Below are 26,003 nucleotides of genomic sequence, written 5' to 3' on the forward strand. Positions count from 1 at the left end.
AGGTACTGTGCCAGAGACACTTTTCTCCTTTCAGCCCTCCCAAGATGTCTCTGAAGCCCAGATACAACAAAGAACCCCTTATTTGTATCCGAGTTCAGTTTGTAAACTTTGGTCTTATTCATTTTTGTCAAAGCAAGCTAAACCTTTTAATGATTCTTGCAGATTGTTCCAGATTTCATAGTTAGCTTGGGCTTGAAGAAGTGAAAGGCTCAGTAACCATCAGCAAGATACTGCCTGGAAAAAATAGTAAGAAATTCAGTTTTGCATACCATCAGTCAGGTGTGTTAGGTGCTGCTTTGATAAATAATTCCAGAAAGCCAGAGCTCTGTTACAGGTGCTGTGGGTGATATGGGGCATAAGCTTTTGGAATGTTCCTGGGATATTTATAGGAGATTGATCTTCTCAGGTTTCCTCATGTCTGAAGTAAACACAAGTAAAAGAAACAGTTTTTAGTCCTGTTTCCAAATTAATTTTTGAGCTACACATGCATATTTTTCCCCCAAGAGGCTTACTCTCATGTAAGAGCTGGAAAAAACTTCCAGGCCTTACTATATTGGGTTTACAGGTTCTTTTCTCTGTATTTTGTCTTCTCTCCTTAAATCTGCCATTAAATTTAATCTTTTCTTTTGCATGTGTATAACCAAAGAAAAGAAATTTGAGGCACAAACTCTGCTCTTACAACCATGCATCATTGTTCTCTAATGCTTTAGTTTGTCTACCAAGGAATGTTCTTCAAAGTCTAATTTTCTAGGTTCCATTTCTCAGAGATCTTTTCTTTATTTCCCCAAAGCAGGACAAAACTTGTTTGAATATAAGGTAGTAAGCCTCATCTTCCAGGGTCTCAGACAAGATCCTGCTTTGTTTCAGAAGATTAAATCTGGAAACCAGTCACTGTGAGAAACTAGGCAGACTTTGGTCCCTCTTGTGTGCCTAGCTGCCTTCCGACACTCCTGAGCTCTGTAGATCATTGGTATGAGCAGCATACATAAAAGGTTGTGGGCTTTCTTGCCTGACTTCCTAGGAATCTCTCACTCCAGCTGAGTTATTTACTGGCTAAAACCAGTTCTTCTAAGAATAGTATATCTTCGATTCATCACCTGAACTATGTAAATGAGGCTGAATCCAAGTATTCTTAAAAGGAAAGCTACTCTAGATAAAGCTGTACTTGGCCAGAGCCTGTCCACGAAGTCAGCAGGGTTGGCTCAGGGTGACGTGAGAGGCACAGGCTTTCACCCACAAAAACTGAGTGCCTGAAGAAAGCTCCTGACTTGTAAAGCTGGTTTGTTTCAGTTTTTCTCTTTTATAGGAAAGATATCCTAATGTGGCTCTAGAATTAATGTTGTGTACGTTATTTTTATTAATTAACTATTTCATTATTTGAGTATATCTTTACAGAAAGTATAAGAGAATGTAGAAGCCTACATGCCTTCCAAGATTCTCACAGATCAGCTGACAGTGAATATGTCTTAGGCATTCTCTCTTTTCTTTAGCAGTTTACTTCTTACACAAAGATTGAGCAGTTAAAAATGTAAGATGACAGTCAGGATTTTTTTACCTTTTTTATCTTGGAACTAATGCAAAATACCTGAATGTGGTTGCTTTAGGTGAGATGTAACACCTTTCCCTTTCTCCCTTCTATTTTCTACACTGTCTTGTTATAAGGCCTCTTGCACTTAGTGCTGTTGAAATTACAGAATCAGTAAGATCTAGAAGCCTGCATACATGCAGATCAGCTTATCCATCTTCAAGAAAGATGAATTCCAAACTGCAGAGAGAGCTGCAAACAGCATTGTGAGACAGCTGTCCTGGTTCAGTGTAGCAAAACAGAGCCTGAAAGAGTTTGAGAGCATTAGATGAATGTTGCAAGTTGGTAAACAGCCAGGAGAGAGCATGGCTAAAGGACAATGCTGGCACAAGAAGAAAGGAATAAACAGTGGCTTGAAATACAGTTAGAGTGGAAATTAAAGGATGCTTTCTAATAATTAGAATGGGTCTTTTCTTGAACAGAATTTTATTAGCAATAGCAGGAACAAAAAATGGAGCTGGTTAAATCTGAAGTTTATAAAAGGATTTGCCTGAGTTGACCACCTGCATCAGCACAATCAATGAGTCAAAAAAAGTGACAAAAGACACCTTGTCTAGTCCTGTGTCCCATGTTCCTGATTGACAGCTTCCTGGATTTTGATTAATCAAAACACAGCTCTCTGCACAGTCTGCAAACGGAACTCATGATCTGCAAAACTCTTAAAGTTTCATTGTGTGGGGAGCCATCCTGCAGAAGACAGCAAACGCACATTATTTCCAACTTTCATTTTACATAGTGTTTCTCCAGTGTGTTGTGTTCATCCTCCAGGAGGAGGGTGCTTTGCAGTTGATGGAGATCATACACTTGTGCTACAGCACTGCTGGTTTTCTGTCAGGTAGCTCCACAACACTGCTCGAGCTGTACAGACAAAAACACCAGTGCTGTAGGACAAAATCCTCAGGTAGAAAAGCTCTGGCCTTCTGTCTCTTAGAAGTTCACAGAAGTAAAGAAAAAAATCTTGTATTTTACAGGTCATCTTCTGAAAGTATGCCAAGGATTTTCATAGGTCAATTATTATCCATAGGTCCAGAAGTTGCAAAAGTCCTTTGCAAAACTTATTTTAGTTTGAAAATAAGTAATCTGATTTTCTAGTGCATGTGGCACACTGGCATCTCTCTGAATGTCTTTCAGATGTGATGAGTCCCCCCAGGAGCTGTTGTATACTGAGTACTTTGTAAATCTGACCATCATTTAGGTGTTTACATGAGAACAGAGTTTTGTTTAGAGACTTCTAATCAAAATTGCCCCAATCACAATTTCTGGAAATAAGAAAATCTGATTTGAAAGTGAGATTTCTTGAAAATCTGGCCTTTGGAAAATTTATTCTAAATATAAATATATTATTGGTCCAAATGTTTCATGAGATATTAACATTTGCTTTCCTGTTAAACAAGTAATTTATAGGCAAGTTGCTTTTACAGCAGTTATTTCCATCAAGGCAGCAGTGGATAAAAGATATTCCTATCTGATGTATTTTGGAGACCTTTTGTTAAAAGGTCAGTTCTTGATGAACAGATGTCTAAATTAAGAAAAACAGCAGCAATAGAAGTGTGTTGCAGCTGGTCCTGAGGTACCTGGGGGATTGGTTTGAAAAAATAGATGGGTCTGAACTGGTTCAGATGCCTCCTTGTTTTGGCAAAACAAAGAGCAGGCAGGAAGACCAAGGGTCCATATTCAAGTAGAATCATGTTAGAGAGGTACAATTACAACATAATTGTATCTGTAGCCATTTACAGACATCAGACCATCTCTGTCATTGTTCAGGATCAAGCTCCTGTGGCAGTTATTAGTTATTTGTATTACTACAGTGTTTCTGTATATACCAGACATTTATTATAGCATCTTACATAGATGCAGTAAACCACAAAAATTTTCCAATGGACTTGCAGTAAAAGAAAGGACATTATGATTAGGCACTGGAAAACAAGAGGACACCAGACCAGAATAAAAAGCACAGTACTGGAAGCCTAAATATTGCCAGCTTTGGCATCACAGCAGAGGGGAGTTTGAGGTAGGGCAGTCAGTGAATATTCACAAAGCTTGAAGGTCAACAGAGGAAAAGTTATGAAAAGCATCTGCTTTAAACTTGGCTTGTCACTGTCAAAAGCTGATGTAATGGACTGGTCAGGTAGGAACTGGGAATCTGTCTCAAGTAAATGAGAAGCTGTACTATGGGCAAAATCAGACTGATGCTGAAATAAAAAAATGAAGCTAACAAAGGTAAAAGCAACAAAGCTAATAAGGTGCCAGGAGGAACAATATGGTCAAAGATAATAATCTTCACCACAGATTTCCTCCTGGCTGTGAGCTAAAAAAAAAGGTTTGCTGGTAATCAAGGGGCAGTCAGGACTGGATGAGAGGTGTTACTACCTGAGCAAGTAGGATGTGGCTGTGCAGGAGTCTGCCACTGCCAGTCTTTGGAATGAGGTACATAACAGAATGAACTGTCTCAGACAAAGATACTATTCCAGTAATGGCAAGGCATTTCTGTTAAAATAAATGCTATATAAATTCCCAGTTTTAATCACAGTTGAAGTCTGCAAGCAAGAACTTTGATGTGAATGAACTGCTCCAGCTTTGGTTTTCATTTATAGTTTTTAGTTATTTGTCTAAATAAAAATTGAAAATTATCAGTTATCACTAGGATGTGTTTATTTGCAGCTAGATAAAGCTTTAGCCTCATTTTTGTTTTATTTTGTACCTTTTTTCCTGATTCAGAAGATAAATTCTGATATACATTATTTAATCAGTTAGATAGTTTAGTGTAGATTGACTATATTACTTTAGGATATGGTGAAAGGTGTATTACTTTTCCTAGGTTATAGTTCTGTTTTTAACATTTTCTCTACTAATGACCTAAAACAAAACACAGTAATGGTATACGAATAAACATGTTTTAAATTATTTCTTACTAGTAAATAAAATTTTAGCATTATGGATCTTTAGTTAATACATATAGCAAAGAATTGTTTACACATAATTATTTCTGATCATCCTGACATCCCTCAGGATCTTCAAAGTACAAAATCATATCTTCTCTTCCCATATTTGTTATTAATGGACATCAAATTTTAAAATGTCCTGCTTTTTCAGAATTATATCAGCATTTCAACTTTGAATGAAGATAGGTAGAATTTCACAAGGAGACCCTTTTGCTGTAAAAGAGGTCAAAATGTAACAAATAAGCATGTTTCTTTCTCCATCTGAAGTCTTTCTCTGGAAAACAAAGAGATGGTACAAGAAGCTGTGCTCAAAAGAATTTGTTTGAAAATTGGAAAAGGTTTCTATGAGACAATTCTTTCAAAGCTTTAGCAAAAGCATATTAGTCTATAACAGGCTGGAAAAAAATAAGGACTCTGGGCAGTTAATGTTAATTCCTCCAGTTCATGAAGTCACATGTGCATGTTGGTTTTAATAACTGCAGGTGATGCATTAGGTTCATGTTAACAAACCTTAAGCTAGAAGTTGGAAAGGCTTTGTTTCTGAGAGGAAGAATGTCTTTGTTGTCTAACACATTATTTGTTTTTCATCTAATAATCTTAAAATGTGTTGCTTATCTCTTGGGAATCTTTTACATGGGAAAGAAAAGATGAGGACATCCATTTAATGTGTGTTAAGAGTGAGGCTCTAATAGGAATGTACTGTAAGAAATGAAATGGTTTTCTCTTGAGTGATAGGAAAAAGTCTTTGCAGAATTTGCTTGTCTTCTTTCTTCCCCAGTCATAGTTTTTAGTAACACGCAAACAAAGCCTGTGTGGTTCTGATGGAATGCTCTTGCTTCTATGATTTCCTTTTTCAGAAAGGTTTGGAAGGCTATCTTGAGACCAAATGGGCACAGAATTGGTTTAATTGAATAGATAAAGATTCCCATTTGGGAGCTTTAGCTCTTCCCACCCGGGAGCACCAAGTTTTACAGTGATTACGTTGCAAAATTGTATGTTGATGGTAAATGGCTCACCTATATTATCATTACAGCTGGTATTAGGTAGGCACTTTTGAAATTAATTTCCTGGTCATCCTCACTCTTCTTTGGTTTGCAGGCCACAAACAAACCAGGTTTCTTTTGGACAAAACTAAGTCAAAAGATGCATTCAGGAACTTGTAGTCCATCCACCACTAGTCATGCAATCTACAGAACTAGCCTGAAGACAGTCCGAAGTCAGGTCTCCTGAAATGTGGATTTCAGATTGTGGATATTGGGTCCTCAGTGTCCTCTTTCACTCTGCACAGCCATTCCTATTGCACAGCACGATCTAAAGATCAAATTCCTGCTGGCTAATGAACTCTAGGCTCTTGAAAATGCAGTTGTGTAACAGTACCCAAAGGACCTGCAGGAGGGGAGAGCATTTCCATGCCAAATGATAACCTATCTTATTTAGCTTCATTTGTTTCTGAAGAGTAGAAATGCCCTGAGGAAGTTACCCAAAATAAAACTCCTAAGAGCAAGCAGTGTGCAGCTCAGAAGAATGGGTTGCTTCAGGGGAAAATTTGGAAAATTTCTGCTGCATATCCATGTTTAAGCCTGTGGCTGAGAGAATAGCCCTGTTCACATTCAGGTTCACATGAATCTGAGTTTTATAGCCTGTTGATCTTGGGGTGGGTAGGGTTGAAAAGAAGCTGAGGAGATTTGTTAGAGAAGTAAATAGCATTACCTTGTTTAGTTTGAAGACAACACTCTAATTTGGGTTACTGAATGTAAAGGGTGATCCTTGGAGGTCTAGAATATGTGTCTGAGAGGAGTTCCAGGTAAATATTTTCCGTGAGGATGTCTTGAATTGAAGTGAACAGTAATTTCCTTCTGAGATAATACTTGGTTAACAGGTGGAAGATGAAGTCTCTCCTGATTCCCAAGGGCTCAAGCAGCAGAAGTAGTCACTGTTGTGAGGCTTGCTGTTGACTTTACGTGGTGTATGTCTGTGTCAGTTGGCTTCTGTTCACTTTCTTATCCATAGAGAGCACTGATCACTGCCCAGAAATACCGACATCCCCTGCTCCACCACTACCTAAGCCTAAGCCTAAACCTAAAAAAGCTCCGCTACCACCAAAAAATGCCATTGCTGCTTCCACCACCACCAGCCATAAGGGTAACGAAGCCCCTCATGCTAAAAAAAAGGGAAAGGCTCCTGCTAAGCAGCCTCCTCTCCCACCGCCCAAGCCAACAGGTGCCAGTGCAAATCGAGAAGCTGGTGAGTACTGCCCACGCAGTGCAGTTACGGTGGGTGCATGTGCATGGGGCTGCTTGCCTTGGTCTTACGGTAACTTGTGCCTCAGTACGTAGCAACGTTAGTGAAGAGCATGCCGTGGATGTTTGTGTAGTGCTTCCTGCTGGGCTCTGGTTCTGCTGGCCACAAACCCCCCAAACAACACACTCACTCGTCGTTTAATGAACCTACGTACAACACTGAGCACGTCAGAGACAACGCTGAGTTCACAGTTCAAAAAAATGACCCAGAGAATCAGCTCAGGAATCAGCAGGGAAGAAGGTGCCTCCTGAAACCAAGCACGAGTTACCCCTAAGTAAAACTAATTTGGTATTGCTGTAACTTTCTACTGGAAATATCAACTATTCCAATTAATTTTACAATATTACAAGATCACAAAGAAGCTAAGAATAAAACCATGAAGACAACTTAAAAGACTGTTGAATAGCAGTTGGTTCAGCTGACAAAGAAAAAAAATATTAACTTTACAACCATTAGAAAAGACCAGGCTTCCCTCAGGTGCTGTGATTCTAAGTAGGTACTGAAAATGGAAAATACCAATCATCAGGCACATAGCACATGTGTTTATCACCACATTATTAAACCAAAATTCAGCAGCTATGCAAGATTAAAGAGTATAGGTGGATGCTCTTAAGGTACTGACCATGAGTTTGAATGGTTGCAGAGTAGATAATGACCAAAATTAAAACATCCACACATCATTTGAACACAAGCAGTATTGTGATGAATGGGTCTCATATATGTATTGGCAAATTTATAGAAGCCTTGTGTTTTCAATCTCTGTCTGTCTTTGAAAGCTCTCCAGTCCCTCCAGTTTTGTCTTCAAGAATTTCTCTTCACAGCTTGTACATTTTGGCACATTTTGTATTTGAAGCATACAGAAGAAGACTGTTTGAAAACATTGCAAGGCTTCTACAGTTACCATAATAACTTTGCCATAAAATATCCATTTACTTGGTATTAACTGTCCTACTACATCAGACGACTACAAGAATAAACATTTTGAAAATCCAGATTTTGCTGCTTGTATTTCACTTGCAGCTGAAAAACTCAGCTCCTCTTAGGTGGAGCAGCCTTGTAGCAGCAGACCTTTCAGAAATAAAACAATCTATCACATAAAGAAATGTTTATACCAGTGGTTGGTAACAAGCTGTCAGGGTCACGTGACTTTTTAGATTAAAACACATCCAGATTTGTCTTCTGTTAGCTTTGCTGAAAATGTCAGGCAATGCTTGGAGACCATACAGATGTAAAATATATCCATGAATATCCCTTATTCTACTGCTAATTTCTTCCAACATTAAAAATACATTGTGTGCATTCAAAGTGGGGCAGTACTTAGTAAGTAGAGCTGGTTTGGAACAGTATTAGTACAGGAGGTTTGCCAGATCCCCATGAAAGTGAGCACATGATGCAGCCAGGGATCAGGTCCCATGAAGGAGGAGAGGAATATGAGTAACAACTGAGCCATGGCTCTCCTGAGGGCAACACAGAAGGTTTCCTTACTGAAATAGTGGAACTGGGAGAATGGGACTTAAATGTAGGCATGGATGCATGCCAAAGGGTGAACAACAGCCATTAAATTTTTCATTTAATAAGAATTCAAATCTTCTACTGGAAAAGAGGCCTGACAGAAAATTGTCAGCCAGCCCAGTCAAAAACAACAACAGCAATAGCACTTTTGACCCATGTGGATGCGTAGGGGGGTTTTCTGTGGGAGAAATCTTTTAAGTTTCTGTATCTAATTGCAGGTTCTCAGAATAATGTAAGGACTTTTACAATGGAAACATGTTTTGACATTTTCCCAGCCACAATTGTGTGGCCATATATTTATATTATGCTGCAGTTCTTAAGTGTAAGCATGTAACTGGTTCTGTTGACCTCCAGCCTGCACTGAAGTGGATCTAGACAGAACCTTTTCTTTCTACCATCCACCTACTCAGTAAGATTTCTGTTAAATAATATGCAGTTTGGAAGAACCATTTATTTCTACTGTAATTATGAACTTCTGCCTATGCCATTTTTCTGCTTTTTTTTTGCATGTAAATTGAGTGATTTGTGCCTGATGAGGGAAGACAAGTGCAGTATCAGTCGATTCAGGACAGTGCCCTTTACAGTCACCTGGGAGCACAAAGAGGAACAGTGAAGCCTGAAGTTTCTATGATTTTTTTTCAGATGTACTGAAAGTTTCACAGCACTCTAAATGTTTATAAACCATAACAGCTACAGAAGAGAACAATAAAATGTGTCTTTTGAATTTGTTTCCATCTCCTTTGAGAACAGGCTCGCTGTGAAAACTGTTTTTATATCATGAACTTATTATGGCCAGTATCTGCACTTTGATTCTCTCCCAGTCTGCTCGGGGGTGTTTTTATTTAAATGTTTATAAGTAAAGTAGGCCTTTCAGCAGATTCCTATTACAGCTTTCTGTTTTACTCGGTAAGCTTTGCCAGAAGGCTGCTATGTAACTTTATAACACTTTCATTTGTTCTCTGGAAGTTAATGAATTTTTACTCCAGCAGAAGGGTTTGAGTCGGATGCACGTTGATGAAAAGGACTGAACCATTAGATAGTTGTCATTTTTATTGCTTTTTAAATGGAAGTCAGAAGTTTTGAAGCTCCCATCTCAGGTGATGGGTGCATTAACACAGCAATCAGAAATATGGCTGGAATACACATGGAAATGCAGGTTAGCTGAAATCTCTGGGCAGATTCATTATACATGTATGCTTTAGTATGGTGAGTACCACAGGATTAAACAGCCAGCTTGTACAGCTACTGTCAAACCTTGTTTCACTACATTTGCAAGACTGCCCAAGCTGGTTGCCAGTAAAATGAAAGCTTCCAGTACATACAGGAGGCCTTCAGTGCCTCCTCCCTTCTGAAGGCCATTTGTGCAGAGTGACAGCAGTGGTTTCTGCCTCTCTTTAATGGACAGACCCAGCTGGAATTGAAAGTGCACCTTGTTTTGCCGCCCCTCTGCTGTTTTTCATTAAGTAGGAGAACACCAGTTGCAATAACATGGTGAAAGGTAATTGACTGCTACTCAGTAACAGTTCTCAGATGTACATCAAAAAGTACAAGGAAAGTCACAGGGTTTTCACAGTGATGAGACCAAAAGTTCATGTAGTAGGAAAAGTCAGGCAATTTTCTCTGCCAGGGAGCTTTTTGGATTTTGTTTTTTGGTTTGTTTTTTTTTAGGTAGGACACTACACATATTTTTAGAGTAAGTAGTGGACTTCTTAGATGATGTCCAGGCCAGATGTAATGGGCCAATGCAGAATGCTCAAAACAAACTCTTACCCATGTGTAAGGTTGGTCCTCTCTGCTGTTCTTGGGCAAGTATTCATCATTTCAGTGTCTCCCACACAAAGGTGAAATTGGAACTGCAAGGTTTAATCATCTCAAGCATTTACATGAAGTATTGTAAAAGGGTCAATCGAGTGTAGTTTGTTTTATTTTTTAAAGACCAGCACAAGGTAATCCATGCAGAAAATACAGTGCAAAAATCATATAATTGCAAGACTGTAAAATGCCTTTTCTTTTCTTCTTTTAGCTGGTTCCTCTCATGCAAAAAAACTACCAGTCTCCAAGTCGTCTTCATCACCATCTCCTTCGTCCACATCATCTCATCCCAAAGCCTCTAAGGAGACTTCCAGCAAATCTGGCACATCAGGGACTCCCAGGGGCAAGAAAAAACCTGGGAAACAGTCAGCCCCACGAACAGCACCAGATGGGGCTGCTTCTTCCCCCTCAGCTGCGACAGCCGACGGTTTGGAAGCAAAGGCAGAAAAACCCAAGCCTGAACAAACTTCCATAGTAATTTTCGAAATGGAGAATGCAGACCAGTCGAGCAAACTTGTTGTGCCCCCTCCTCCCAGCGCTGCCCCTCCTCCCCCTCCACTTCCACCTCCTTTTCCTGCTGCAGCTAGTCAGGCTGCCGGCTCCTCAGATGCCCAGGATGTGCCAGACAGCTGTGTGGCAGGGCCAGACACAAAGCCTCTGCTGCAGGCTGAGTGTGGCACAGACAGGAGTCTGAGCAGCGCAGCCCTCGGCAGCGCTCCGGATGCCGGAGGAGAAGACATGGAAAGGTGAGGCAGTATGGCTCTCCTGGGGCAGCGGTAAGACCACAGCCAAGGAAACCACCTTTCTTTGCACTGTAGGCACGTGGGGATCTCTTCTGTTTCTTCTGCTGACTGGGAACAGTTTGTGCTGCAGCCCAGCACAGTCTGTTCCTTCCCAGTGCCTTTGAGCCTTTCACCTGGGCTACCTCATGTTTCCACAGAAGGTCCTTGCTCGTGACCTGTCTCTTGCTTCTTTGTGTGGCTGGCACTGGGGTCAGCAAAAGTTCAGCTCAAAGCTGATGACACTTTATCTCTCATAAAGGCAAACAAGAAATGATGCCGGATTGTAAGTGTGTTCTTTTCTGTAGAGTTTGTTTTTTTTTTTCTCTAGATATCATTAAATATCTCACTGCTGTAGTTCTCAGTTCAATAACTGAATTTACTTGAACACTTGAAAATTAGGGTTTCAGGCTTTAAATAGGTGTTTTTTACTACCTAGTTACTTGTCTAAATCTCAGGTACTGTAAAAACTGGTTAAGAGAAAAGTTGTAATTACATTTTTTAAGCAAAATAGTTGGCAGAAAAATGAAACTGGCTTATTAATTTGTCTTTTCTCTGCCACAAAAATCAGTATATTTTATATAAATCCAGGAGGGTTTAGTCTAGATGCCAGTAGCCTAGAAACCTTCCTTTAAATTCTTGCCGGTGCATCTGTTGCCAGCTTTACATTACAGTGCTGCATCTCCCCCTGCTCTACCCTTCCTTCACATAAAGATTTTCCCAAGGCAAAGGACAATCTGCTGTTGATCACCACATTCATCAGTGATGAGCATGAACATTTTGAACTAAACTGCAGCGAAACTGTTTTTACAATAAATAGGGTTAGGCTTCCAGAACAGTAAACTTTGCACTCCAATCTGCTCTCCAACTTGCTCCTCTCACCCCCCAGCTTTATGAACTGTTTTCTCTCTGGTTCCCACCCTATAGGAAATAAAAACCAATTAGGATTTTTCTTAATGCAGTCTTTAATTCAGCACATCATTCCAGATTCCTTTTTCCTAACACACATACATGGAGACATACATATCTGCATATGTTAAAAATGTCTTACATATATGTTTTTTTAGAAAGGAATTACTTTGCTTAACAGAACTTTCATTTTCATCCTTGATTATTCAGTTGCTTCTCATTTGTGTTTTGTTCTGCTTGTATTAATGTGTCATGAATAAACAGCTTGTCTACCAAAGAAGACCAAGAAGGGGAGGCTCCAGATCAAGCGTTCTCTGAAGCAGTGGAGGAGGCTTCTGATGCTGCTGCACCTCCTGAGAGCGAAAGTAGCAGAGAGAGCCATGGCAGTGACTCGGACTCAGACGGGCCGATCCTGTACACAGATGATGATGACGATGATGATGATGATGAGAATGCAAGTACTGAAAGTAAGCATCCTGCCCAGAAGCTGTGGGCTGCCTTTCACAGATTGCATTTTGTGAGCATGCCTGACCCATGCTGTTGCGAGGCAGAGAGAGGAATGGCTGCAGGGAATGCTTTTAAGGGATTTAGTATTGTGTCACTACTGAGAAATGAGTGTCCTGCTTCTCCTGGGCAATCATGATCAGAAACCTGCTGGGGCCTGTGCATGAGTGAGAGCAGATCAATCATTGTGTGGAGGAGAGTGGAGGTGGGAGGAACAGGCTCCAAAGGACATGAGGGTGGAACAAGGCCTCTGCCTTAGGGCATCACAAGCCATTCATTTGGCTTGCCCCCATCATGAGTTCCTTGTGGGAGTTACAGGTGTGGTGGATGACAGAGGAAGCCCATCAGTCAGCAGCTTCACTGTCTGGAAATCACTTGTACCTCTTTGATCAGGATGTTTTAAGCATTGGAGCAACCTTAGCAGACAGAGCAGATCACAGTAGATTACATCTAAGTTTTACAGCTTTGAAATTTCATCTAGAGTCATGACTGTATCACCACCCAAACAGGGCAGATGCCCTGCTGTGCTGACGGGGTTGTCCTGCTCCCATTTCTGCCTAATCCCTGCTCCCAGCTGTTCTTTCTTTAGGCTAGAGTTCATGTTTATTTTTGCCAGAGCAGCTGTTGTTGAGCTGATTTTCAATAGAATCTGTAGTTCCCTGCCCCAGCTCACCCAAAGGCTTCTCCTTTGCTTGGGCAAAAAAGGTGGCAGCAGCAGGCAGTCAGGAGCAGGAAGGAGGCAGCCCTCCCTCTACCTCCTCCAGGGTGGCCTTATGTCAGTATGAAATCACCATCAAACCATGGTTTGAGAGCCTTGCTCACAGCTTTTTTGGAGGAGGTGCTTCACAGCAAAGAAGGCCTGAACACCAAGGTCCAGTGTGCCAAAGTGGCATGAGGTAAAATGAACATGTTTGTTTTTTTAATTTTGGCCACTGGTGCAGGAGAAGTGCCAGGTAGCTCAAGAGGCTGAAGTTTTCTGCAGTTCTGTGTTGGGTTTGAATACAACCCAGAGTGATAAAAACCAAAAGTTCATGTGTTCACACAGCAGTACAGTGTCTTATGAGAAGTGAACTGGGAGACTGTGGTCTTACCAAACTGCCCTACACAGTGAAAATCTGCCCTACACAGTGAAAATCTGCCAACCTAGGGCATATGTAGCCCACCTCAGTCAGAATTCAAGGCACAAAGGGAATACTACAAAGGCTGTGAAAAATGCCCTTCCTTCCACAGCACTCTGAAGCTAATGCTGGCCAAGCTGCAAAGCCCTTGTCCCCAGAGTGTCAGTTTTATGGAGAACAGATGGCTTCAGTGTCTGGGGACTACTGCCTAGGTTACTTTACAAGCACTTAGAGCACTTTTCTAAGTTGTATTTTTTGTTTTAATTTACAAATAACTTAGAGATAGAAAGCAATATAAAAGAACTAAGTGGTAATTGATTGAAAAAAATTTGAAAGAATGAGGGAAATGATGATAGAATGGGACTAAACCATTTAAGGCTGAAGAAAAAGAGCAGCAGGTTGCTAAATATACTAAGTAGATAAATAAGCCAACCTGTAATGTATTAGACTTCAAAGACATTTTAGTGTAGATTTGTCATTTTTATCCTATCACTTCACAGATGTGTGATGTTTGTATCAATTTGGCTGTTAGCTTTTTCCTCCAAGCCTTTTAGCTTTTTATTTTCATGAACTGAGCTAAAAATTTTCTTTTGATGTTAATTAGAATTCTTCTCCTGCATGTGGGAACAAGGTTGCTTTGGGGAGGTATTGAAGTTCTTACTCAGAGTTTGTGTCTGTAACCTGAGCATGAATGAACTGAATCTACCCTACTCTTTTCCTCAGGCTCTTTGGCAAGTAAAATTCGTCGTAGGGATACTCTTGCTATCAAACTTGGCAACAGACCATCTAAAAAAGAGTTAGAAGACAAAAACATCTTGCAGCGTACATCTGAAGAGGAGAGGCAGGAAATCAGACATCAGATTGGAACGAAGCTAGTGAGGTATCAGTCACAGGGTAAATGTGGTTTCACTGGGTGGAGGTGGAGGAAGAGAACTGAGAACACTGGGTTCATGTTTTAAATGCAGCCCAATATGCACTGCAGGATCTTTGTGGTACAAATGCCTGGAAAATGGTGTTTTTATTTCTCAAAAAACTTTAAACTGTCAATAATAGATTTGTTGTCCTGCAAGAAACAAAATCTGAGCTTTTGGGGTTTTGAGTACTTTGGTTGAAAAAAGCAAAGAAGAGGAAGAGGGTAAGAATGAGTCTACAATAATCAATGCTGTGGTACAGGTTCTTTCTCAAATTTGTTAGCAGAACTTCCACTTGTATACCCATCTCAGACAGAGCAGTAGTTCCTGACCCATAAAGCATGCTGTCCCTTGTGCATGTTGTCCCCTCTGATCCTTCTCTTCCTCCCCTGGCTCTCCAGTTCCTTCATTCCTTCATATCAAATGCTGATTCCAGCAAAAGAAGTTGAGCCAGTCAGTGTTTAGTGTTTTACTGTGCCCACCTCTGAGGCATGTCTTTCTCAAGCTGTTAAACTGTGGGATATATGTTACTGTCTTCCTCTGGACTTGAGAACATTGCATAAAAAAATTAACTTGCCTTTTACATGTTTAAAAAAGAAAAAATCTTCATGTTTATTTTGGCTTTTGTGGTCTCTGAGAATAGACTACAGCACGCCTGTATTTTTCTAGACCTGTCCTTGTTTCTGTTTGGCTCAGGAATGCTGTCCAGATTTGGATGATGTCCTGTTTGTTGGAGATTCCCAGATACAGAGTAGTCCAGTCGGTATGGCTCCAGTACAGAGTACGCAGCCCTGCATCAACACCCAGAAGATGAGCTGCGTTGCTCTGTGAACTGGGTGTCTGGCCAAGGCAGCTATTTCATTACTGAGCTGTAAGAGTGATACATCTACTGTGTAGAGCCCAAGAGTCATTTTTCTTCTGCTAATAAAGAGGCATGGTTGTTATCACTGCTTTCCAGAACAAATCCCAGCTCTGGTGATCACATCCTGCTTGTCAGTTCTCCAGGCAGACTGGAACTGCAGAAGCTGCTTTGTTTGGTTCTGCTGGAGAGCTGAAAGTCAATGCACACAGCTCTGCTTTGGTGGCAGGAGACAACATCTGTGTGCATCAGGGCTGTGCTCCTACACAAAATCACATCCAAGTTTGATGCCAGTTTCTTAAAAATTCCTGGCATGGCATCAGCACCTGGCAGCATCAAGGTCTGGTGGAAAATTGGTTCCCACAGCTCAGTCAGGGTTGAGTCAGGTCCCCACCTGGGACTTGCTACACTTGGGACTCTTCACCTGTGATAAACCTGCCAGTCTTCTGGGACAAATCTGTAAGTCCAAGAGTAATTTGAATTGGATGAGTGTCACAAGGCTAAAGACAGTCTGTAGTGAGCTGTGTGAGTGCTGATGAGCAGAGAGACATCTATCTTGAACACACCTGCAGAATAAGTTTTACTGCTGAAATCTTTCTTGCTCCTTTCCTCAACTGAACAAGTGGACTTGTTTAGTAAACACAGAGACAACATCAACCATGGTCTCCCCAGTACAAATCAGAAAATTAATAATTCAGTTTGGGATTTTTTTGTAATGGCAGTTTTTATATATAGATAACTAAATAGAATTAGGTTTCAGGTAAAGCTCCCAATTGTACTGTACATATAAATTAATGAGGAATGAACAGCTGATGGGTTTTGTTTGTTTTGGCTTTTTAAAAAACTTTAGTAAGACTTCAAAATACCAAAAATACCAAAATTCATTCAAAATATCTGAGAAGAATCGAACAGTTGCATAACTGATTATAATTATGGTTCTTGGGAACAAAGAAGGTTTATGGATTCATTCATAAATTTATACCTGTGAGGACTTTAAATTTGTTGGTACAAATTCTGTAATATTATTCAAGTATCAGTTATTCATGTGTTCAAATGGCAACAACTTTTAAAACAAATGGCAACTCTGGTTACATGAGCAGTTATTGTAACTGCCTGGAAATTACTTCCAGAAATTACATTTTTTAATCTGTATTACAAATCCTAATACATCATTTAGATTTGGTTTTAAATCAGTCACTTACTTTGTTCTCACAGGAGACTTAGCCAGAGGCCCACAACTGAAGAGCTGGAGCAAAGAAATATCCTGAAACGTAAGTATTCAGGTTTGATACAGTGTTTACTTAGAAAGGGAGCATATGTTTGATTCACATGGAAGCCCATCATTTGTTGCTCCAGTATTAGAACCATAGCTAGAGAGAAATTATGTTCTAGAAAAGAATGTGTCAACACTCGATTTATACACTAACCTGTAATTGTAGCTTCGGAAAATTCCATGTATTCAATATGCCAAATTTTGCTTGTCACAGTCTTACTTCTTGAACCTGGTCCCAAAGACCAGGAATTACTTGGATACCCTTTAGAAATATTTCTAGGCTGGTTAACCTTCCACCTGATTTTTATGAGGTGGAGGAGGAGAAAGGAATATCAGCTGGAGGTGAAGGTGGGATGTAAGGGCAGAGGTTGGAAGGAGGAGTAGAAAGAAGAAAGGAAAAGTGTTCAGCAGAAAGTCAATAGGGATATGCCAACTACTTCAGCATGCTAGCCTTCATATCCACTTCTGACATAAATGTCTTCTGTACTGAAATCTGCAGGAGATTCTCGCTGAATATCTTCCCATTGATTGAATCCTTCCTCACATTCCTGCTGGGAAAAAGTCTGTAATTCAAATAGTCAAGGGCAGAGGAAGTACACTGGATGTTTAACATTTATACCTATTCTGCCATTTACTTAGGTTGCTTCTGTTCTTTGGCTGGAAAACTCTACAGAACAAGCATTGTTTTGTCTTCCTTTATGAAGCTTTCCATAATAAAGATGTTACTAAACACACAGTGCAACAGTTGCTATGCCCAGTTCCACCTAGTCCTGTGCTCATCTTGCAGAGGTAGCGAGTACTTGATGGTTACGTAGGAGAAATAAATGAAGAAAAGGCACTTTATAGCAATAAATCAAAAATCAGACAAATAAAAAACTCTTAAGGTGTGAGAACTTCTCACACCTGATTGAAGTGTTAGTATAATGTTATTTCCAGCAACTATACGGTAATGTTGGAGCTCATCTGTGCAACCCAAGTGTCAGCCCTGATGTGTGGCATGCTAATGGGAAGGGAAGAAAAGAAAATGGGATGTTTACCTGACATATCCATGGGCTGATGGCTCTGTCATTTGCTCAGGCTAGCAAATTAGGGAGAGGGCAATTACTGGCCTTCAAGCAAACCATACTGAAAATAAAATGCTAATAAAGTCTTACTGCTGTTGTCTGAGCTCTTAAATGCCAAATAGTGCCATGTCTTACTGAAAAGGGAAGCTACAGTTCATGCTTGCACAGAAAAGGGATAAGGGGACTCCTGTCTGGCACATAATGTGAACAGACTTTCTAAAATTGTAATTTTTAAACTTATCAATTTCGTAGATAAATAAAGATAAATTTGGAAATAAGAACTTTTTTTTATATATATGACAAACTGCTCATGCTGGACTATGTGAGAAAGGCAAATCCAAAACATCATTGGTGGGCCAGGATATGGCCACTGAGCTGGGAGCACCAGCTGGGCTTCTTTATTGTCCTTTCTCACTTATCTCGAGGTAACCAAGCCAGCAGTGAACCTGTGATGTACTTAATATCCCTTTTGTCAGTGTTTATTCCATTCACTGGTTTTGCAGTAAGGAGATCAAGACTGGAAAGCAGTTAATAGATTTCCTCTCCTGTTTCAGCTTTGTTTACTTTAAGCTTTTGGCAGCACACCAGGCTTTGCACTCAGTGCCTCCTGCCATCCTCCCCTGCTGCTGCTGGGGGGTGTCTTAAAGAGGCCAGGGAGAGCGAAAAATAAAGGCTGGGAAGATGAACTGTAAATCACAAAAAAATCACAGAGACCCTGGCGAGCACATGGAGGAACTGCTTTTTGTTCATATCACTGAGATATGAAAAATTTCAAGATTGAAGTGATCTATAAAATCCAAAACAAACCAAAAGCAAGACAGGGTTTGTGATGATAGTCTGACTCAGAGTCCTTTCATGGTGCAAGTTCTCTCCAAGCCATAAGGCACTTATATTTTATGTCAAAATTATTGCCATTCCTTCCTGTGGATCATTTGAAAATGTTTACATGTCTTAAATGCCTTTGTTGGTGTATTCAACTTTTGTGAGTTAGTTGGGATTTCTTTCATAAAGAATTCTTCCTCGCATTTTTTAAGCAGTGGATGGGGAGAAAGAGTTATTGTGTGTATGAAGATGATGTATTGTTTTGAGTAATATTTATCAGAATTTAAGGTTACATCAAGTGGTAAAGGTCCAAATGTTTACTTCAGGATAAAGTTCAGCTCAAATCTTCTAAGCAGTTCAGGAGAAAAAAAAAAATCCCTATTTTTTTCTTTTTTTGTATTTCCAGTTAGTAAGGAAATCTGTTTTGCAAGAAGCTTTGTTTTGATAATATTTCCAGATAAAGCAGTTACTGAAAATCCTGTTTCCAAGTACGATCGCAAGACATTGCAGACAGATTTGTATAAAAACTGTTTGGATAAAACTATCCAGACTTCTGAGACTTCCCACACTAAAACAAAGTTACGATAACTCAAGAGTCCACTTGAAGGAATACATAAAGTCCTGTGTTTTTTTTATAAAGGCAGGCTTCTTGTGTACTGGCTTTGAACCAGCAGTATTTATAGTATTGCATTATGGCAAAGAAACTTTTTAGTCTTCCAAGAATTTCAGATTAAGATAACTGTATTTTTTTCCTGTATTTGTAAGGGACAGTGAACTTCTTATACAGTGCACCTGCATGCCTGCCAGCAATGGCTTTGTAGAAAATGGGGTTTAGCTTTGGATGCTTGTTAAGGAATATTAATGGTTATCTTTGCTTGTAAAATCAGGAAAGAGAAACCTCTCTGTGCATTTCAGAGCACTACAAGAAGCAAGTGCTTTGTTTGTCTTTTCTTTCTCTTTCCTTAGCAAGGCTGCAGAGAAGTCTAAACATAGCTAATCCCATAGGGACACAATGGAAAATTCGGTTTTATGCTCTAGGAGTACTTTTTGGTCAAGAACAGAGCAGTCCTCAGGCAGGACAATTTGTCTCTTCTCTTTTCCCCTTCTGCTACAAAACAAACGTCCCACAGAACAGAAAATGACCAGATTCAATGTGGCAAAAGTTGCAGGAGCAATAATGTATAGATGGCAGGGAAGCTGCTTGTTTGGTCTTGACTGGTGGTTTATTTAACTTGCCGGCCACGAATACTGATGCTAAACAAAATTGTTTCAATTAGGAGTCAAATCTCAGTTTGACCTCCTAGGAACTGTAGGCAGGGAAGGAGGGAAGCCATAGTTTTGCTGGGATCTAATCAGAGACTTCTGCAAGCAAAGGGCTCTTGCTGGGCTGGTTCTTTGCCAGTAGGGCAGCAGCAGGACATCTGAGGAGGGAACTTGCAGCTGAGAACGCTGTGTTTATATTTCCTCTCTCCTCATCACACAGATTAGATCTGCTTTTAAGGTGGAAAGCAGTCATAAGTATGTTCCTGTGCTTTAATGTGTTCCTGTTTGGCCAAGTGAGTCAGTTCATACCTGCAGCCAAATCTTGGCCCTCTGGCTGGAATTTTCCACAACACCTACAGGAACCAGGAGCACCATACCCATTATTTTTAGCACCACACATCTGCTTAACTCCCTACAGCAACTTTCAAAACTTTTACCTTAAAAGACCAAAAACACACTGTCGTTTTTACTGTTTGTAGGAATTTGTATCCAGGCAGTGTTTCTGTACCACCAGGCTTAAAGCAAGACTCTGCCCAGCAGGCTGGAGGTGGGAAATTGGTGCTTTAGGTACAAGTCAGTGCCAGAGACAGGGGCCCATGTGCCAAACAACAATTCAGTGTATTAGCAGCAGCCACAAGATTTCAGTCCATTTCCTTTAGCTCTTAAGTTTTATTCCTAGAAGTAAACTAACTTGAATGTATAAAACATATCTTGTCCCAGACCTCTCATGCAGAAGATTGTCTGCTCCCCATGGGTCTGCTCCCCTCCTGCTTTGCCCAGGATTTAAGGAAGCTCCTAGTGCCTCCTGTTGGTATTGTCCTCCAGAAGATGGCCTGCTCTGAGGGGTGCCCAGACCCTCTGCCCAGTCACTAAGATGCTTGCCCTTTTTGGGTTTTTTTCCTCATCCAGCCATCCTGGTGTGCAATCATCTGCTCTACAGGGATGTAGCTTCACAGCTTGGGATAGGCAGCTAACCTCCAACCTTCCTAAATGTCTAGAGCAAGTTTTTTAATGTATTTTATCCTCACCCAAAATACAGAGAACCAATATTTCAGGTGGCCATGCTAGGCTGGTAGCTCTTTCTTAAGGTATGCTTTAAGCAGCATGAGCCCCTGTTTCTTACCTGAAGCATCTTATTGCTGCTTCTTAGGAGACACTGTGGTTTAGATAGCAAAGAAATGCCAAGATATGAATAATGCACAGCATATTTTACAAACTAAAGTAAGAAAAGGGCTTACTACAGTGATGTGTACATTCAGTTGCCTTTTTTCCTGTTATGTCTGCTACTGGAGATTGTCTGAGGTAGGATTTAAGCAGTTTCATTCATGAGGAGACAATTTTTTTTTATGTCAGATGATTCCCAAGTGAATGGAACCCCAAAGTAATAGTTTGTGTTTAATTACCTCGCCTACTGTATCTATTGATTGCAAAGACAGGATGTTTAAACATAAGTCTACAGATGATTTATCTGTGCTAAAACAGCAAAAAAAACCTTTTGATTTTTTTTAGGTGAGGATATTATGAGTTATCCTTTAATATATATAAATCCATAAATATACCCAACTTACTTATTAATAGATACATAAATTAAAAAAATTAAAATGTAGATTAATCTGTAACTCTCCAGTTATAGTTATTCTTCAGTTTGTGTCCATTTACAGTTCCTCTATGGAAACAGGCTATCCATTTATTTTCCATTTAAGAGGAAAGCAATTAATAAACTGTAAATTGCATCCATATTTCAGTATTTCAGTAACATCCCCATCAGCCTGAGATCCAACCTAATCCTGGCAGCAAGCCTTTATGATTCCACCTTGCTCTTGGAAACCTGATGTTGGAGTCCTCTCACAGAGCAGATCTTGGGCAGGCATTGCCTTTTCTCTACTTTTTCCCTTCTTACTTTCTCTTTTTTATTATTTGTCCTCTCTTCTTTTCCCTGATGTTGTTTTTACGTGAAAGTATTTGAGTAAGCAAAGGATATCTGCAAGTACCATGAGGTGTCCTGGTCACAGTGTTTTCTCCCATGTAAAAGTCATTACACAGAAATTCTTCTGTGGCCAGGTCACCTCTGCTAACACAGCAGGCTGGCCATAGGAAACAGGGAAAATATATATATATATATATATATATATATATATAAACACACACCAGGATTTAAAACTCCCTTTTCATCTATACAAGTTGGCTATATCCAGAACAAATGAATTTCTTTACATTTATAGTTAGTCTTGAACTGTAATGCAGAGTCAGTAATCCCCAACCATGAATAAAACAGGATCAGAATTTTATGGATTTCTCTAGGTGGGAAATTTCAGCCACAAAACTATGCATATAAGCACCAGAGTTAGACTGAAAGGGCAAATACTGTCCTTCAAACCATACATCAATTTGAAAACATGCTGAGCCCACATGAACATGTCTTTCTAAGTGTGCTTTTCATTGTCAGTCAAGAAATCAAGTTTGGTTAGAACTAAAGTTTGTTTGTTAAAAGGAAATTGTTTTGTTCATATGCCCAAATACATTCTAAAAATGGACATAATTTTCTGCTGTACTGGTTCATTTGGTCCAGCTGGTGGCCTTTAACCAAGAGGGCTTGAGTGTTGGATCATATGCCCCCATTATAAAACCAGAAAAAAAATTTAAATAATAAAACCAAATTGCTATCAAATGACAGTGAAACAAATGTCATTGATTTGTGTCCTGTAGCAGTAGAAGAAACTTGGATAATTCAAATACTCAGAGAAAACTTTTCATTTTGCATTTATAAATTAGACTCTTATTCTAAAATCAGTGTTGGAAGTAAAAGCAACAGTGATTGTAATGTTAGAATAAGTAATTGAAACATCAGGCAACTCTTTCAGGGCACTTGCTTGCTGGTACACAGAAAGGAAATGACAGGCACCTTCTCTTTGCTGTGCTCATGACCCACAGTTGACTTGAGATGTCTACAGAATCAGGGGAAATGCGGATAGGGAAAAGAATGAGAGCATACAAAAGCCAAAAAGCAGACAACACATACGGCATCATCCAGAAATATGAGGAAACATGAGCCAGGACTTGGAGTTCTGAAGCTTTCAACCAAGAGAAATACAGTATGTGCAGTTATAATACTTAAATATTCACTCCTTTTTATCTCTTCTGAAAACAGAGAAGAATGAAGAAGAGGAACAGGAAGCCAAAAGAGAAATAAAACGTAGACTCAGTAGAAAGGTGATGATGTGCTTTTTTTGTATTGTGTATTTTTATACATAGAATTATGTTTATAAGAATCTAAAAATCAGTGTATAGACATTGCTGCAAATGCCCATCAGTCTTTTTCCCAGATGAGAAATCTGCTTAAAAAGCAGTACAAGCCAAGTCTGTGTTGGGAGAAACCCCATTCTGTCCAGCTCCCCACACCTGGAGAAGCATACTGAGCCTGGCCATATTGGTGTTCCTAAGCAGGGGACGTAAGTGACACATTTCCTCTGTAGCATGACCACCCCTGTCACGTAGGATCCAGAGCAGCCACACCTGTAGATCTATTTTTCCCTACAACAGTGGAGAGGGCAGAAAAACAATATGGCCCCTACAAAATCCCTTCAGTACTCTTCTAACCACATCAGTGGTCTTAGCTTCTGCAGGTGGGATCATGATGTTCATTGTCCCTGGAAATGGAGCAGTTACAGATCTGTTCTGGGAGAGGTGTGAGTTTTCCTAAATATCCCTGGTTTGCCTGTCTCTGCAAAAATACAATTTCCTTAATATGATCATCCTTAGTTAATTAACGTGAATATTCTTTGAGGTGACTGAAACAATTTGGCATCATAATGACCCCTAAATGGTCAAAGCCAGGGCTTTTTGTTAGGTGGATACTTCCAAACCTCACGTATTTTTGGTATTACAGTTTTAACGCAGTATAACCATTAATGCAAGTGGCCTAGTGGGGTAGTGACAGTTGCAAAGTCACAATTAATATTCCAGGGATAACTGTCATGATTCTCTGTGACCTGCCCGACAAAGACTATTTTTATAACTGAAGAAATCAGGTTAGGCTGCCTCCCCATTCCTGCGCAGCACTCCCAGGATGGTGCCTTTTTTTAGACACCTGAAAGTGACCCTATTTAGAAATACCATTAAAGTTCTCTTGAGATTACATCATACCCTCCTCTTTTCTTTCATTTCATCTTATTAAGCATACTATTTTCTGCCTCCTGCTTACAGCTCAGCCTGAGGCCTACAGTGGCTGAACTTCAAGCGAGAAGAATCCTTCGATTTAACGAGTACGTGGAGGTCACGGAATCTCCGGATTACGACCGTCGTGCTGACAAGCCTTGGGCCAGGTTAACTCCTGCAGACAAGGCAAGGGACAAATGTAGATTATAAGAAAATGCTTTCATCTGTCACTTTTGGGGAGCTTTCCTCTGGTTTACATTCTTATGATGCCAGCATCACAAATGACATCTGCTGGTGACAGAAAGATTGTCATGGTACTACTGTGCATCTACTGCTTGCAGCTAAGAAAACCCACTCAGGAGCCTATCAAGAGCATATTTTCCACTTCTGTTATGACAGTTCAGGCCAGAATTTCTAATTTTTTTTCTAATTTTTAAATGCTTGCTAAGACAGGTAAGTGTTCACCAAAGGTGGCCCTGATCTGTGGGAATTCAGGCAGGGGTTTGCAGGCAGAAGTCTGCATCACTGCTACCAAGAGTTGCTTTTGCCAGTTATTTGAGTGAAAAAAGGTAGAAGCTGCTCCATTCTCCTCAGGGTTCTTGGCCACAACCACCAGAGCAGGGACTGACCACCTGCATCCAGCACACCTTCTTGGGAAGTTTGTCCCTATCATCCAACAGTTAATAGCTCTGCTGGCTGACTACAAAGGGTGAGAAACACAATCCTGTGATTCTCACTTTTAAAAAATTATCAGTCAAAGATTACCATAAAATACTCTTCCATTTTCCTCCTATACTACTGAATGAAACGAGAGCTGTAAGATTCAGGTAGCCAAAAGTGCTGGCTCTTAAAGCACTGGGTCTGAATCAAGACCTATGAACTTTATGGAACTCCTGTGAGATGTGCGTGGCATGAAAAGTGGTGTGTGTAAGAGCCCTCTCTATTTTAGCTAAGGCTAGTGAAGCACTGCTTTTATTTCAGCTTGTATTTTAATATTAATATTTTAAAAATTCCAGCTCATCTGACAGTCATATCAGATCAAGGTGAAATAGTTACAAATGTAGTCATAAGTGTTTGTAGATGTTGGTTACGGGAGATACTGAGCACTGTCTAGTCCTCCCATAGTCTGTGGGAGGTTAGAGGACCCAGCACCTCCACTTTGACAGAGGTCCAATCATGGTAAACTGCACTAGAAAAAAACAGTGGAGTTTCCTACCTACTTCAGGGTAGCATTTTTTAGTCTCGGTTCATTTTGTAATTAACAGGTGCCCAAGGCCAATTCTGTGACCCCCAAGTTAGCTGGCCTTAGCAGAAAGGCAGACTTGGGGTTGCCTGGAAACTCTCTTTTCCTTTCTTTTTCCCAGAGAAATCATTCTTCTAATTCCAGTGGGAGCAGAAAATTGTGCTGTAACTATATTACAGAGCTGGAGCTCTGCTGTCTTTGTTGCTGATTTGGTGCTCAGAAATAGTGTCTCTTTACTAGCTCTACAGCAGCCTCATGTAAGCGTGCTGTTGTGACTAAACACGACCGCCCCTGCTTAAAACAAAGTTTCTCATTTATAAGACTGCAGCCTGGTGATGCTATAATTTTATCGTGCTGCTTGTCTGTTCTGCACTGAAAGGCATGCACACCAGATGACATTTCTTTAGGGATTAATGAAATGATACTTTATTTAAATTGGTGAAAGAAAAGAATGAGTAAAAATACACTGTCATTTTTTTTAACAGTGAAGGTAAGAAGGTGTGTGGTATAGAAACAAAACCCCTTGAAGTATATATTAAAATATTTCAGAAACTGTATTTATTACCTGATGAAGTAAATTGCTCATCAGTTTCTTAACTAAGCACCAAGGCATTTACAAACTGTACTGAATTTTTGTTGTTCTTTAGTATCTGCCAACTGAAAACCGAAGCCTGAATGTGCCAATAATTTGTGTAATTTTACATAAAATTAATCCAACCAGGTGACTAATTCCACTTAAAAAAAAAAAAAAACAAACAAACAAAAAACAACAACAAAAAAAAGGTTGTTTGTCTTGCATTCCTTTAGTCCTGTCTCCAGAGAGGAGATACAAGTGTCCTGCACAGTGACTGTGCAGGCAGAGTGACTCACCAGCTCCTCCGGGTTGTGCCTGGAGATAGAATCTCCTCCTGTCTGCCTACTCAGCAAGTGATTGTCAGGGTAATCCAACCC

The 26,003-nt window shown here is 40.1% G+C and overlaps 1 protein-coding gene across 5 annotated transcripts in view; it reads left to right on the top strand.

Annotated features, from left to right (window-relative positions):
- PHACTR2 (phosphatase and actin regulator 2) overlaps positions 1–26,003 on the top strand; it is a 130,363-nt gene that overhangs the window by 98,019 nt on the left and 6,341 nt on the right. For 2 of the 5 annotated variants that reach the window (XM_015622382.2, XM_015622383.2), the window contains exons 5-11: positions 6,538–6,771; positions 10,364–10,898; positions 12,105–12,307; positions 14,186–14,342; positions 16,448–16,503; positions 22,803–22,864; positions 23,858–23,995. In XM_015622382.2, coding sequence (XP_015477868.1) covers positions 6,538–6,771; positions 10,364–10,898; positions 12,105–12,307; positions 14,186–14,342; positions 16,448–16,503; positions 22,803–22,864; positions 23,858–23,995 — 1,385 coding nt within the window. The other 3 variants (XM_015622384.2, XM_033512726.1, XM_019006107.2) reach the window with 3 other exon arrangements.

The sequence above is a fragment of the Parus major genome, chromosome 3 (assembly GCF_001522545.3).
Source record: "Parus major isolate Abel chromosome 3, Parus_major1.1, whole genome shotgun sequence".
Taxonomy (NCBI): Eukaryota; Metazoa; Chordata; class Aves; order Passeriformes; family Paridae; genus Parus; species Parus major.